Genomic DNA, 14,822 nt, shown 5'->3' with positions numbered 1-14,822 from the left:
TGCTGGAGTACCTGACCGCCGAGCTGCTGGAGCTCTCCGTGAAGGCGGCGAGCCAGCAGGCAAAGAAGCCCAAGCGCCTGACGCCCCGCACGGTGACCCTCGCTGTGCGTCACGACGACGACCTTGGTGCACTGCTGCAGAACGTGACGCTGTCACGCGGTGGTGTGATGCCAAGCCTCCACAAGGCCCTGGCAAAGAAACAGAAGAGCAGCAAGAAGGCAAAGGCAACCCCCAGTGCTTAGAGTGGACACCGCGCCGCGTGCCGGGCACAAGCCTCTGCAGACACGCCTAGATACACGTGTGAATGATGCGCCGCCCCGCTGATGGTGATAACCGCACCGAGGTCGGGTGGCCCCATAGAGTCGGGAGCACTTTCTTTTTTCCGGTTTTTTTTAGTTAGGGATTCTTTCTTTCTACTGTGTGAGATTTCTCTTGCTGGTGTGTGTGTGTGTGTGTGTGTGTGTGTGTTTGCCTTTGTGTCTGATGTGCAACTGGGATGCACCGCGTGTGTCTACTCCATCTCTGCCTTCTTGTTTCCTTCTCTGTTTCCAATTGTCAAGAAAACAGCTACAAAGCGTCAAACTACTCCTTGCAACCAAACAATGGCAACTCCCAAGCAGGTGACAAAGAAGGCGTCGAAGAAGCACGGGGGCAGCCGCTCCGCAAAGGCGGGTCTGATCTTCCCCGTGGGCCGCGTGGGCTCACTGCTGCGCCGCGGCCAGTACGCGCGCCGCGTTGGTGCGTCCGGCGCGGTGTACATGGCGGCAGTGCTGGAGTACCTGACCGCCGAGCTGCTGGAGCTCTCCGTGAAGGCGGCGAGCCAGCAGGCAAAGAAGCCCAAGCGCCTGACGCCCCGCACGGTGACCCTCGCTGTGCGTCACGACGACGACCTTGGTGCACTGCTGCAGAACGTGACGCTGTCACGCGGTGGTGTGATGCCAAGCCTCCACAAGGCCCTGGCAAAGAAACAGAAGAGCAGCAAGAAGGCAAAGGCAACCCCCAGTGCTTAGAGTGGACACCGCGCCGCGTGCCGGGCACAAGCCTCTGCAGACACGCCTAGATACACGTGTGAATGATGCGCCGCCCCGCTGATGGTGATAACCGCACCGAGGTCGGGTGGCCCCATAGAGTCGGGAGCACTTTCTTTTTTCCGGTTTTTTTTAGTTAGGGATTCTTTCTTTCTACTGTGTGAGATTTCTCTTGCTGGTGTTTGTGTGTGTGTGTGTGTGTTTGCCTTTGTGTCTGATGGGCAACTGGGATGCACTGCGTGTGTCTACTCCATCTCTGCCTTCTTGTTTCCTTCTCTGTTTCCAATTGTCAAGAAAACGTTGACAGCGACAAGACGCGAAGCGCTGAGAATGAAGTAACGGTAGATGGGCCACAGTGACGGCCAATTCGGGTGGCGGTTGTGACCGATCACTTCCCCATTGCACACGCGCAAAGGTGACTAAACGGCTTTGGTGGTATCGGCCGTGGCTATGCACTGAACAGGTTGTTTGAATGCACAAACGACTTATTCCACACGAAGGCGGTACAGGTGGTCTTTTTTTGCGTCGCTGGACCCCGCGATCCGGCAGACCACTCTCACGCACCTATGGAGTAGATAATGGAACCTCATCAATTACGTCACATCTTGCTGGTGACTGCATCGTTCCGCTATTGCGAACTAATTACGGTCCGATCTTCAAAGGGCTAAGCGAAGCACATAACGTGCTTGTGGAGGTAGGTGATGATGTTAATAATTAATGCCTCAAGAAAGAAGGCATAAGGGCTAAGCGCGCACCATGGGGAGCGTTTTTCCCACACCCCGAATGCCGAAGGTCAAGCCACAGAAAGCGTAAAAATATCTTTAGTATTTCCCCGTTAATAATATGTTGATGTACTGGCCTTATCGGCAAACGTTGTTTCTCAGTTTGACTTGCAGTACCAGTTGTGCAAACACGTTCTTCCTTTCCTCTTCTTCTCTTCTTTTTCTTAGTAAGGTGACAAATTTGACTTTTGTTTCCTTTTTTAGTTTTTATTTTCGTTATGAGCATTAGTGAAGCTGTAGGAATTGGTTTAAATGGTGGAGATGGATCTGATGAATTTTTTCATTCCTGGGATTTTTTACTTCCTTCTTTTAATGTGCCAATGATGCGGGAAGTGGGCTTGGTTTTGCTTTTGTTTCTTGGCTCATTGTTGAATGTGTTGGTGCCAGAGATTTGGTCCTGGTGTAAGGAACGGTTTTCTAGTTGTAAGGCCAATATGGTAGAACGTCGGATTACTGTGAATCTTTCCACGTCGACTGTTGGTATGGTTTCGGATCGTAACGCACTATTGCAGAATTCAGTATTTTTTTATCTCCACAAAATTTCTTGGTGGTCAAAATTGCAACCGTCTGTATGGAATGATAAGGTGGGGCTTATTCTTCTTATCGACCCTTTGCGTAGTGCCTGGATGGAACGTTACGATTCTCCTTTTCGAGTTAATAGTGAAGATGATGAGGAGGACAATTTTTGGGAAAATGTTAACTGGCGGGCCCGAAGCGAGTTACGGCGTTACGTGTTGGTGAAGGTTCCTACTCAGGGTGGTTGGGTGCCTGTTAGTGATGATGGTATTGAGTTAACTTATGATCGAAAGCGGGTTTCTGTTGATGGGACTGATGGGATTCGGAGAACGGTTATTCTACGTGCACGGGGTGCGGCAGAAGCAGCTGATCGTATTGAACGCTTCTTACGTCGTTGTATTGACTATTATGTTGAAAACCTTCCTAATGTTATGAATAACGGTAGGGTATTTCTTGAGTTACAACCTTCATCAAACGAAAGGGAAAATGAGTCCAATGTATGCTTTAAGCGTTATCCTCTTAGTGATAATAAAACATTTGATACACTTTTTTTTCCTGAAAAGTCTTCCATTCTGAAACTTGTAGATGATTTTATGGGGAAAAAAGGTCGCTTTGCAACTGAAGGATTTCCTGTCAAACTGGGGTTTCTCTTATATGGTCCTCCTGGAACAGGGAAAACTTCTTTTGTAAAAGCTCTTGCTTCCTACACGAGACGTCATGTTGTGTCTGTTCATCTTCCATTTCTTCGTACTAATCAAGACCTTTATGAAATCTTTCTAAACCGTGAATTTCGTTGTGTTGGTGAGTCTGATCTCTCAGTATTCGCTATGGAGGACGTAATATTTCTTCTTGATGATGTGGACGCATCCAGTCAGTTGGTGCGTTCTCGTGTACGACGCCAACATGTGCGTAAGCGGCGTTCTGCAGCTCTGGAGACTTGTGGTGAAACTGTAGATAATGGATTATGTTTCTCTGCAAGCGATGATGGTGAGGTGGAGGATCGAAGTGAACATAGCCTTAATAGCAGTGGAGAAATAACTTCAAATAAAGAACATATCAATATTGTTAATCAATTATTATTAGGCGTTCTCGATTCACGTTCCCAATTGGATGATGTATCTCTTGGGAGAAAGCCATTTCGACAAGATCTTACCGGAAAAGATTCATTGTTGAAGTTATTACAGGCTTCTGATACATTGAACCTCTCTGGACTTTTAAACGTGCTAGATGGAGCTGTTGATACTCCTGGCCGTATTGTAGTGATGATTACAAACCATCCAGAACGACTGGATCCGGCTTTAGTGAGACCGGGACGTTTTAGTGTAAAATTGCGTATGGACTACATCCGTTTACCAGCTCTTTTGGATATGCTAGGACTGCACTTTGGATCCGTTGGAGATAACAATGATGAAAATGATAAGGATGAGAATGAGAATGATAATGGCAATGACAATAAGGACAAACGTATAATGAAAGAAAACAAACTTGTGGAATACAGTAGTGAAAAAACATTTTTAACAAAATCTATGGGAAAACCAATACTACCAAAACTCAGTGGGAATGACGCTGCCCGTGTCTGTGAAGCCATAGCTGAACTAGAAACTCGAAACAATGAACAAGGGATAAAATCTACTGGTCTCGTTATATCTCCTGCAGAAGTTGAAGCCATGTGCACTGTTTGTACGACACTGGAGGAGTTTCTTGAACTTCTTTATTCACGTTTTGCAGCTAATGGATTAGAAAAGGAAAAGGAAAAAGATTAGCTGAGAATTTTCCATAAATTTTCACTCTCAATAGAAAGTGAACAGGGGTAGATTTACTTATGATGTGGAGTTACATTTTTTGAAAACAAAAATAAATTCATTTTTGCTATCGTAAAAAATATACTTTATATCTTAACCTGTTATGTTGCTCTTTAACTTTTTATTTTCATAAGAAATTTTTCTTTCTTTCTTTATTTATTTATTTATTTATTTAGTTATTTATTTATTTATTTTTCTTTTTTTTTGTTTTTTCTCCTACGTTAACATTCCAACTATTGTTTGAAGATAGATATTCTGATAGCCTTAACCATTCATGACAGCTTTACGTAGGACTGCTACTACTGCTTTAGCATTTTTTCTTGGTGGAAGTGTCATCACAACTTTCTGGTGGCAGCCTCCAGTATGTTTAGCACAGGGTAACGCAAAAAATACAATGATGACATCATTTGCCCCATTGAATCTGCGAGAACGATTCCATCGCTATGCCATTCGTGATGCGAGTGGACGTGGGGTATTAACTCCTACTGGTTTTTTGGCTTGTTTATGTCTCCTCGATGAAGAGGAAATGCAGATACTTGAGAATACTGGTCCAGATTGCCTTTCATTCCATATTCGTCAACGCTTGGAGTATCTTTTTCATCTTATGGATTTAGATCACGATAAGTCTATTACATATACAGAGTTCTGTATATTTTTATCTTTGATTTCCGCAAGACGCAAACATTTAGAAATAGCTTTTGGAGTTTTTGATAAGAACGAAGATCATTGCCTTTCACGGCATGAGTTTAGACATCTTCTTAACGCTTTAATGGTTGATGACAGTGTACAAGTTGGAAAGAAAAAACGTTCACTGGGGTGGTTGATGCCGTCACGGTCGACACAAGATGCGGTATATTCGTTAGAAATGAGGAAGGAAAAAAAAAGTGTCTCACAAGAGATAGATTCATCATTATCAATGACAAAAGATGCCTTATTTGAATCACCGCTTGTTAAACACCTTTTTGGTCCAAATGGTGATTATCGCATTTCTTTTGATGAATTTTTTTCAATCATTCGTGAAATTCGGCAGGATGTGTGGGAACTGCAGTTTGGTTTGCATGATCCGAATAACACAGGTTTAATTGCTATAGCGGATTTCCAACGAATTTTATTCCGTGGAATCGGTAAAATAGGTGACGCTAATAATAGTGGCAATTATAAAAATCGTAGTAAGAGAGTCGAAAAGGGAGAGGGAGAAGAAGAAAGGCTTACATCTTGGGAATTCTACCGTAAGACATTTGAAATTCTTTTTGAATATGATGCTATTGCTCGTGGAATAGAACTTGCTTTGAAGGCTAAAACACCATTACCGTTATCTTCATCAATTATAGCAACTAAATCTCAAGATAATGAACAAAATCAAGAGAAAATGAAAGCAACAGGCTCGGAAATGACAAGAATTTCCCTTTCCGGTAATGATAGTGGAGAGGAACTTGATAGTGCAGAGTTTCACCGAGTGTTGGAGAGTTGTCAAGGGGTTCCCCATTTAACGCAAAATGAGGTGGAATACTTAATGCGTGTTTTTGATTTAGATGGATCAGGGAAACTCTCGCCAAGTGAATTTGAACGGGTCTGTCAATTGTGTACAACATTCTTTTCACCTAGACAGCCCCGATTTACTGAACCAAGACGGAATGCTGTTCAGCAGTTTTTCTTCTGCATGCAACAGTTGAAGTAGCTTCTGAATATATATATATATATATATATATATATAGAGAGAGAGAGAGAGAGAAATTATGTTATATACCGAGTGAAAGTGAGTACAAAAAAAAGAAAAAGAAAAAGAAAAAAGCCTAAATTTGCAGAGGTCGATACAGACCTAAGAAAAGAAAAAGGGAACGTTTTACTTTCCCCAGTTTTTATTTTTTATTCTTTAATTAGTGTGTGACATTGCTGCAGCATTGCACATTGAGTTGCCATTGTAAATGTGTTATTATTATTATTATTATTATTATTATTATTATTATTATTATTATTATTATTATTATTACCGGTTGTTCTTTTTTTTCGCTTTCTCTAATTTTTCTTCGGTTAGATATTTTTCTTTAAATAATTGCGCCTTCATGTCTTGCGTCATGCTTGTTCCACAATCGTATTGATCTTTTTTGTGTGTGTGTGCGTGTGTGTTTGTGCATCTCAGATTGTTCTTTTTCCTTGTCTCTCTCTTTCTCTTTCTCGTTCCCGTTCTTCCTGCCTCTGGGCATATATTTGTTTGTTTATATATGTCTTTGTCTGTGTGTTTTCTATCTGAACCTATTTGGATTCAGAGGGAAACCTCGAGGACGAGTTTTCTGCGGTAGCAGCGGGAGCATTTGGAATTGCTCTTAGCGACTTTAGCGCCGCCCTTCAAATCATTTATAACACCTTGTAGTATTAACGATATATATATTGTTGTGGAAGCCCAACTAAAGGAAGAAGGATCCAAATAAAAGGAAAAAAAAAACGAGAATCAAGACGTGGGTAGAGTATACATTGTATCTTTTTTGTACGTCTTTCTATCTATCTCTCTGTTTTTGTGTGTGTGTGACTTTCTGGAATTGTAAAGATGAGTGGAGGTACTGTAAACGGCTATTATGGTGGCACTAGTAGTAATACCAATACTACTACTACTACTACTACTAATAATAATAATAATAATAATAATAATAATAGTACTGGTGGTATTCTTGCGGCTAGTTTTCCTGATCTCATTGGTCCATCATTGCCGTGGCGTTATCGTGAGCGGCGGGCGGTTGGGCGCGGTGCCTGTAGTGTTGTATGGACACTCATTGATAATGCCACAGATAAGATTGTAGTCGGTAAACTCTCAGATCTCGCCCGCATGAGTGAGACAAATAAGAATTTCTCCCGTACAGAGGCTGTTAACATTTCAATGTGTGAACATCCGAATATAATTAAACTCCTTGAAACACACGAGCGAAACGACAAATTATTGCATATTCTGGAGTACGCGGATGCGGGGGATTTGATGACGCAAGTAGAAGTACGTGGTAGTCACTTCTCAAGGGAAGACACTAACCACACCAGAGGTGACGCTAATAATAATAATAATAACAATGATGGTTGTTACAGTAATGCTGAATTATCCAACACTGAGAGGAAAAATGCAGAGTCTGTGCCATTTTACTATCAAGAAAAGGAAATTCTCGTGATAATGGCACAGTTGTGTCTTGCTGTCAAATACATTCATGATAAAAAGATCATGCATCGTGATCTCAAAACACCAAATGTCCTTCTAACCAAAAGTGGACTTATTAAACTAGGTGATTTTGGTTTTTCTCGCCAGTACGATCAAAGTCTCTCTGCCGATGTAGGACGCACATTCTGTGGCACCCCGTACTACCTCTCGCCTGAGTTATGGCGCCGGGAGAGTTACAGCTATAAGGCCGATATCTGGTCCCTCGGCGTTATTCTCTACGAACTCATGACCCTGCGCAAGCCCTTCTCCTCCACGAATATGGTGGATCTCATGCAGCGCGTCCTCACGGAGGGGAGTTACGACCCGCTGCCGACGGATCGCTACAGCCGTGGTTTGTGTGAGTTGTGCCGGGCGATGCTGCGAGTCGACCCGCACGCCCGCTTGAGCATCACGGAAGTCCTCGGGACGGCTGTACTGCGGGAGGAGGGATTGCAGTATTTGAAGATAAATGTGCCGCGACTGCGGGGGGTGGAGCAGGCGGTGCGGGATCGATTGGTGTGGGAGGTGGAATGTGTGCAGCGGGGGGGTGCTACAGCTCCACCACTACCGTCTCTCAGTAATAATAACAATAATAATAATAATAATAATAATAATAATAATAATAATAATAATAATAATAATAATAATAATAATAATAATAATAATAATGATAAGGATAACGATAAGGATAAGGATAATAATAATGATAATGATAATAACAGCAAGGACCACAATAACAGTTGATGTTGCACAGTACTATTGGAGGAGGAGGAGGATGGTGGATAGTGGATGAGGTGTGATGGACTCTGTGGAAGGAGAGGAGAAATAGAGAGAGCAGCAGCAGCAGTAAGTAAGGAAGGAAAGCAAAAAAAAAGATGAAATTAGAGAAGAGGATGTGATGGACGGAAAAAAAAAAACGAATAAAATAAAGGAAAGGAAAAAAGAAATATTGCATATGTATACACGTATATTTCTTTATATTTTATTGAGTTGCGATTGTTCGGGTCACCAGATATTATACGATTATAATAAAATCAAAGAAAGAGAGGAGACAAAAGAAATACGTCCATTAGATGAAGAAAAAAGAAAATTTTAGAAGACAGAAAGTGTATCGTTATAACAAAAAAAAACCTTAACAGAAGAAACGAAAATAAGAAATAAAGAGTACTGGTAAATGTGATGCTTATTTTTGTAGTTTTATTAACTAGGTCGCTTTTATTTTTTTTTATTATTTGTTTTGCTAATTAATCAGTTGTTTTTTTTTTTTTTTCTCTTTTCCTGTGTCCGTGTATTTTTTACGCTGATACTTTTTCTTTTTCCTTTTTTGTTTTTCCACTCTCTGCGTGTAATGTGTTCATTCTACGGCTACTGGTACGTAAGTGACTTGTCCTATTCTTCTTATTTGTATTGAAGAATACTGTGGTTTGTGTTGGCTGCGAGTACCAAAGAGAGCGAGAGAGAATAAGTGTGTGTGTATGTGTTTTCTTTTCTCTTGTAAAAGAGTGTGGAAATGAAAAAAAAAAAATAAGTGATATAAAGATGGATGAAACCCCCTATCTAATCGTATAAGTATATATATATATATATATATATATATATATATATATATATATATGGTGGGGAGGGGTAATACTCTGAGAAGAAAAAGAATGGGTCCACAAAATCATGGCAGAAAGAAAGGGAAGAAGGGAAAGTGAAAAAACAACACCGCCGACGACAATAACAGAAATGGTGTTTTATTATTATTGTTATTATTATCATTAGTATTACATCTCTGAAAGTAAATATCGATTTTCGATTCTTTTCATCGTATGTTTTTCTTTTATTTCCTATTTGTTTCCTCTTTTTTTATTTGTTATGGTTTTTTTTTGTTGTTGTTGTTGTTGCAAATAATCTCATCCGTTATCTACTTTTGTTTTTTACTATGTTAGTGTATAGTACATGTTCTTTGGGGATATTTATTTTTTTCTCTTGAAGCACTTTCTGAGATTCTTTTTTAAAATTATTATATTCGTGTGGATTGTTCGTTTTTTTTTTTTTCGCTATTTCCATATGGGGCACGGTGTTCCTCCTTTTTCTTTTCCTCCCCAATATCAGATTTGAAGCATAGTAGTTGTAGTTGTTGTAGATTATGAGTGGAGAGAAATAAATAAATAAAGCGAAAGTGAGAGAGGGAAAAGAAAGATGTCTGTGAATGTGTTTGGTTGCTGGTGTTGATATTGGAGTGTTATTTTCTTTTCTTTTTTTATTTTTCTCTCTTATTCTTTCTTTCTTGCGTTGACTTTTTTCGTTTTTCTTCTTTTCTTTATTTTGTGCCATACCTGTTTTTTATTCTGTGTGTATGTGTGAGAGAGAGAGGTGAAGGGCATTGATACATATTCTTTCTTTCATAAATAAATAAATAATTACATTAATATATATATATATATATATATATATATATATATATATTTGACCGTGCAGTACATTTACTGCGATTGTTTCGTTTTTTTATTGTTACTCTGCGGTGATTGAATACAAGATATGTATCCTGCTAGTCCTTCTCACGTATGATGTATAAACCAGTAAACGTATGCAATATGTATTTAATGGTTTATGCTTTTTTTTTTCTTCTTTTTTTTTATCTTTTCTTTATAACTGCTTTAATTTCTTTTTCATTTTTTTATCTTTTTCCTTATAACTGCTTTACGTGCCTCTTTCTCTGTGTTTATATATATATACTTATTTATCTATTTATTTATTTATTTATTTATACGTATATAAGGAAAGAAAACAAAAGAATTTATGGCCACTGAGACATCTGCCGTACTTGTAGCTGTTCGTGTACGGCCCTTCAACACACGCGAGTCCCCACTGGAGTGCACAGTCACGGTGCCAGACTCCAACAGTATCACACTCACAGATGTCGGCACAAATGTCTGCGGTAGTGGACAACAACACGCCTTTACATTTGATAAGATCTTCTGGAGTATTCCACCGCATGTATTGCCTCTGTGCATGTCAGGCGTTTCTCCTCCCACAAGTTCTCCGCGAATGTCATACATTGATGGAATGTCTACGGCGGCTATTTCACGTACTACTTCGATTGTTCCAGGCATGGGAGTTATTAGTAGTAGGAGTAGTAGTATTACGGGTATTACAGATTCTGCTTCTGCTTCTGCTGCTGCCTCACGATTGCAGTTTACACTTTTACCGTGTTTTGCTTATGTCCCAGAGTATGATGATCAGTCTTCTGTGTACAATTTTATTGGACCACGTATGTATGAATCAGTTATGACAGGTTATAACTCATGTCTCTTTGCGTATGGGCAAACAGGAAGTGGTAAAACACATAGTATGATGGGACCACCAGAAGGTTTTAAGATGAACTCCGCTGATCGTGGTATATTGCCTCGTTTGTGTGAAGATTTATTTGATATGATGCGAAAGGAACGTGAAGAGGATGAAAGTGTTTCATTTAATGTGGAGTGCGGGTTTTTAGAGATTTACTGTGAACGTGTGCGAGATTTATTGCTTCACAGCGGGGGCAAGGAAAGTTCCTCAGGTGGTACATTCCCTAACAACAATGGCAGTAGTAGTAGCAGTAGTAACAATAATAGTAATAATAGCGGCAATCCCTTGACCTCTTCTACGAATACTACTACTACTAGTAGTAGTAATAATAATAATAATAATAATAATAATAATAATAATAATAATAATAATAATAATAGTACGGCTATTAGTAGTGGTGGTGGAGCAGCTATCTCCCATACAACCGGCTCTTCCTCTTCCTCTTTACGTATTCGTCAACATCCCACACGTGGTCCATTTGTGGAGGGCCTTTCACTTGTAAAAGTACGAGATGCGGCGGCGGTCATGCGTCTTCTCATGAGTGGATTACGTGAACGGGCCACCGCAGAAACACGCATGAATGAACACAGTAGTCGCAGTCACGCCCTACTCCAACTGCATATTACACGTATTTCTGTTGTGGAAACCGCAGGTGTGGTGGTGCCTAAAACACGTGTGTGTAAAGTCAGTCTTGTCGATCTCGCCGGTAGTGAACGGGTTTCACAATCCGGCGCCACCGGCGATCGCTTTGAAGAAGCACGCAATATCAATTTATCCCTCACCACACTAGGACGCGTGATGCTGCAGCTCACCGAGAAACAGGCAGGACGGAATGTGGTGCCGGCCTATCGTGATAGTGTATTAACGTGGCTGCTCGCCGATAGTTTGGGTGGAAATAGTAAAACAATAATGCTCGCCACTGTCGCACCGAGTGCGGGGTGTTATCAACAGACACTCAATACATTGCGGTTTGCGGGAGTGGCAAAGAAGATTATTAACGTGGCTACTGTGAATGAGGATAGACAGTTTCAGAAACTCATCGCCTCTCTACGACAACAAATTGTGAAATTAACACTACAACTCGAAGAGGGGAAAGCGGCAGAAGTTCATCATGATGAGATCTGCGCACTTCGGCAAGAACGAGATGAATTACAGCAGGAGTTATCCATATTACGAGCCTCCTTATTAACTATGGTGCCAGGAACAGAAATGGTGGCAGTGCAGAGACGAGCATCCGATTTAGAAGAAGCAAATGCACAATTACATAAAGAGAAGAATCAACTGCAGCGACAACTTATATCGGCAACAACGGCACTGCGTGAGGAACTCGCACAGAAACGTGGTGAAGTGATGAAATTGAATGAGTTACTTGTGAATAAGGAGAGTGAACTGCAGGAGTGGCGACGGCAATACCGGGAGGAAACCGTACGGCGGGAAACCTCACCCCCGCAAGTACAACAATATCAATATCAACAACAATCGCAATTACAACAACAAAAAGGACTTTCATCAAAGTCTTTGGGTTATAATAATTTAATCGCATCTACTGCAACAGCAACGGCAACACCACCACCACCACCTGTTGTGATGGCAGAACCCTCAAGTCGTCGTGAAGATTTGGAACTTCGTGTAGAGAGATTGGCGAAAGATATCAGAGATGAACGGCATAAACGTGAAGAGGCAGAGAAAGCACGAAACTCACTGCAGAGACAGATGGAAACACTTCAACAACAACACACCGATGCACTGAGAGAACTGGAAGAAGTGCAGAATCGATTGTTAGAGAAAACAAATGCATTAGATGTAACGCAATCGGATTTGGCAGCCACACGTACATTACTGCGGGTAGAAAGAGGAGAAAACTCAGCAGCCGAGCGTGAACGTGAACTCACCACACAATTAGAAAAGACGCGGGCGGAATATCTTAATGAGAAACAAACCAATGTTAATCTCTTATTACGTATTTCAAAGATGGCACAACAGGTGTTGGAGTTCAAAAAGGAAGTAACAGCGAAGGGACATGATATAACAGAATTAGAGCAATTGTTATTAGAGGAAACGGAGAATTCAGAGCGTTATTATATGCGATTACGTTACTTTCGTGATTTACTTGGTATAACGGTATCATTTCTTCGTGAATCCCTTGTAAGCAAAGGAACTCCTGGGGCTAGTAATACCTCTTCAAACTACAATAGCATGAATAAAAGTAATCCTCTTATTGATGAAGACTTTTTATGGGAACAATTACTATGCGATTACACAAGAGATGAAGCATACAGTCGTTCACTACTGGAACAGGAACACCTTACGACTTTGCTAGATTTAGTTCGACAACGAGGATTACTGTATCAACTTAATTTCGCTGCAGCAAATGAGGAACTCATGGAACTTCGTGCGGCTTGTGTAGTATCAACAGAAGAACTTCAACATCTGCGACGTAAGATTGAAACAACAGAAACGGCGTATGAAAAAGAATTTGCCGAACGACTTCAATTACAAACAGCATTAAGTAATAGTGAAAGTACTCGGGAACGTCTCTCACGACGAGTAGATGATTTATCAGGCGAGTTGGAGAATTTGAAGAAGAGTAATGAGACATTAATTCAAAAGATTGTTGAAGTTCAATCATCACAAGATGGATTTAATGTGATTTCCGCAGAAGGCATCCCTGATGGAGTACCTCTTAATGAAGATCAAACTGATAACTCTATTCAACAACAACAACAACAACAACAAAAGGAGAAACAATTGGCTCAACAAGTCGTACAATATCAAGAGGAGATTGGACTCCTGCATGCCCAGCTTGAAAAGGAACGAAATGATAAGATTGAAAAGGCGCGATCTATACAGCGTGAAAAGGAGGAACTCCTCTCTAAGTTACACTGCGTACAAGAAGACCGTAAAGCCACACTAAAGGAAAGTACACAAATTGTAAAAGACTATGAAGCACGCGTAAATGAATTAGAAAAGGTTGTGGCAACACTTCGTACTGCACTAGATGAAGAGTGTACTAATACCGATAAGGCGAGAGATCAAATGCAACGGGCGGAAATTGCCAGACGTGAAGCTGTAGATCAATTAAACTCCATGACTAGAAGTATGCAGAGACTAGAATCTAACCGTGATATCTCAGAAAAACGCTATACACAGTTAGCGCAACAACTACAGCAATTACAAACCGCCTACATGGAATTAGAGAAACGTGTGATGGAATCCAAACTACATGACGCGGATGTCTACCTCACTATTGAGCGGGACGGTGATGATATGAGCTGGATGGAAAAGGCCCAACGTGAAAAGGAAGTGTTGGAACGACAAAAACGTGAGGTGCGACGACTAAACGAGGAATTACTAGAAATGGTTCGACAGCGCAATGAATCACTTCGTGCAGTGCATCGACAAATCACAAAATTACAACGTGGTGGTGTTTCACCAGAAATGGATGAGTTCTCTTCACCGGATGCCGCAAATAATCCTACTTCCAGTGCTTCTGGGAATGGGCAGGGAAATAGCCCACTGGGAGCGCAATTGCGTCATGAATAGAGAGGGTGAGGGGAAAAAAAAAGAAAAAGGAAAGAACAGAAAGGCATGTATACAGATTTGTGTTTTTATCCTTTTTGTTTTTCTGTTGTTGTGTTTTGTTTGGTTGCTGTGGAAGAGGGAGGAGTGGCTGCAACTCCTACGCTATTACCTGATGGTGAGAGGATACCTGTAACAACAATAATAAGAATGCTGTTATTGCTATCCTCATTAACACTGTTATTATTATTATTATTATTATTATTATTATTATTATTATTATTATTATTATTATTATTATTATTATTATTATTTCTGTTCCCCATTCCAGCGACTCATAAATAGAAACAGAAAAGAGTGGAAGTTAGAAAAAGTGATATATCACATAGAACATTACTCTTTTTTTTTTGGAAATACTCTAGAATAAAGACTATATATGCTATGTGTAATTGCTAGTTTTTGAAATTCGAAAGCCAAAGTGTTGTTTTACTCTCAATTATACTTATTTTGACTGTACAAAAATAAAATACAGAATCATTTTGTTATTGTTATAATTTTTTTCCTTTTTGCTCTTCTGAGTGTGCTATACCCAATAAAAGATAACACAAACTATATTGGAAGACTAGTATTTCCATTATTTGTGTTTGTCATTCTACTGCGGTTG

General features: G+C 40.5%; 4 protein-coding genes across 4 annotated transcripts; all 4 read left to right on the top strand.

The window, feature by feature from the left end:
- Positions 1-2,028: 2,028 nt before the first annotated feature.
- Positions 2,029-4,089, top strand: LSM04_003821 (ATPase; the record flags this gene model as incomplete). Its single annotated transcript, XM_067331963.1, has 1 exon — positions 2,029-4,089. The coding sequence occupies one exon, from the start codon at positions 2,029-2,031 to the stop codon at positions 4,087-4,089; it is 2,061 nt and encodes a 686-aa protein (XP_067194178.1).
- A 313-nt stretch (positions 4,090-4,402) lies between these two features.
- LSM04_001928 (EF-hand domain) lies at positions 4,403-5,806 on the top strand (the record flags this gene model as incomplete). Its single annotated transcript, XM_067331962.1, has 1 exon — positions 4,403-5,806. One exon carries the CDS (start codon positions 4,403-4,405, stop codon positions 5,804-5,806), a length of 1,404 nt encoding a protein of 467 aa, XP_067194160.1.
- An 867-nt stretch (positions 5,807-6,673) lies between these two features.
- LSM04_001519 (Protein kinase domain) lies at positions 6,674-8,050 on the top strand (the record flags this gene model as incomplete). Its single annotated transcript, XM_067331961.1, has 1 exon — positions 6,674-8,050. The coding sequence occupies one exon, from the start codon at positions 6,674-6,676 to the stop codon at positions 8,048-8,050; it is 1,377 nt and encodes a 458-aa protein (XP_067194154.1).
- Positions 8,051-10,090: 2,040 nt separating this feature from the next.
- Positions 10,091-14,182, top strand: LSM04_000713 (Kinesin motor domain; the record flags this gene model as incomplete). Its single annotated transcript, XM_067331960.1, has 1 exon — positions 10,091-14,182. One exon carries the CDS (start codon positions 10,091-10,093, stop codon positions 14,180-14,182), a length of 4,092 nt encoding a protein of 1,363 aa, XP_067194145.1.
- Positions 14,183-14,822: the final 640 nt, after the last annotated feature.

Source organism: Trypanosoma melophagium (genome assembly GCF_022059095.1).
Source record: "Trypanosoma melophagium isolate St. Kilda chromosome Unknown ctg13segment0, whole genome shotgun sequence".
Taxonomy (NCBI): domain Eukaryota; phylum Euglenozoa; class Kinetoplastea; order Trypanosomatida; family Trypanosomatidae; genus Trypanosoma; species Trypanosoma melophagium.
Note: the sequence above shows the minus strand (reverse complement) of the source record. Positions and strands in the feature narration are given on the sequence as shown.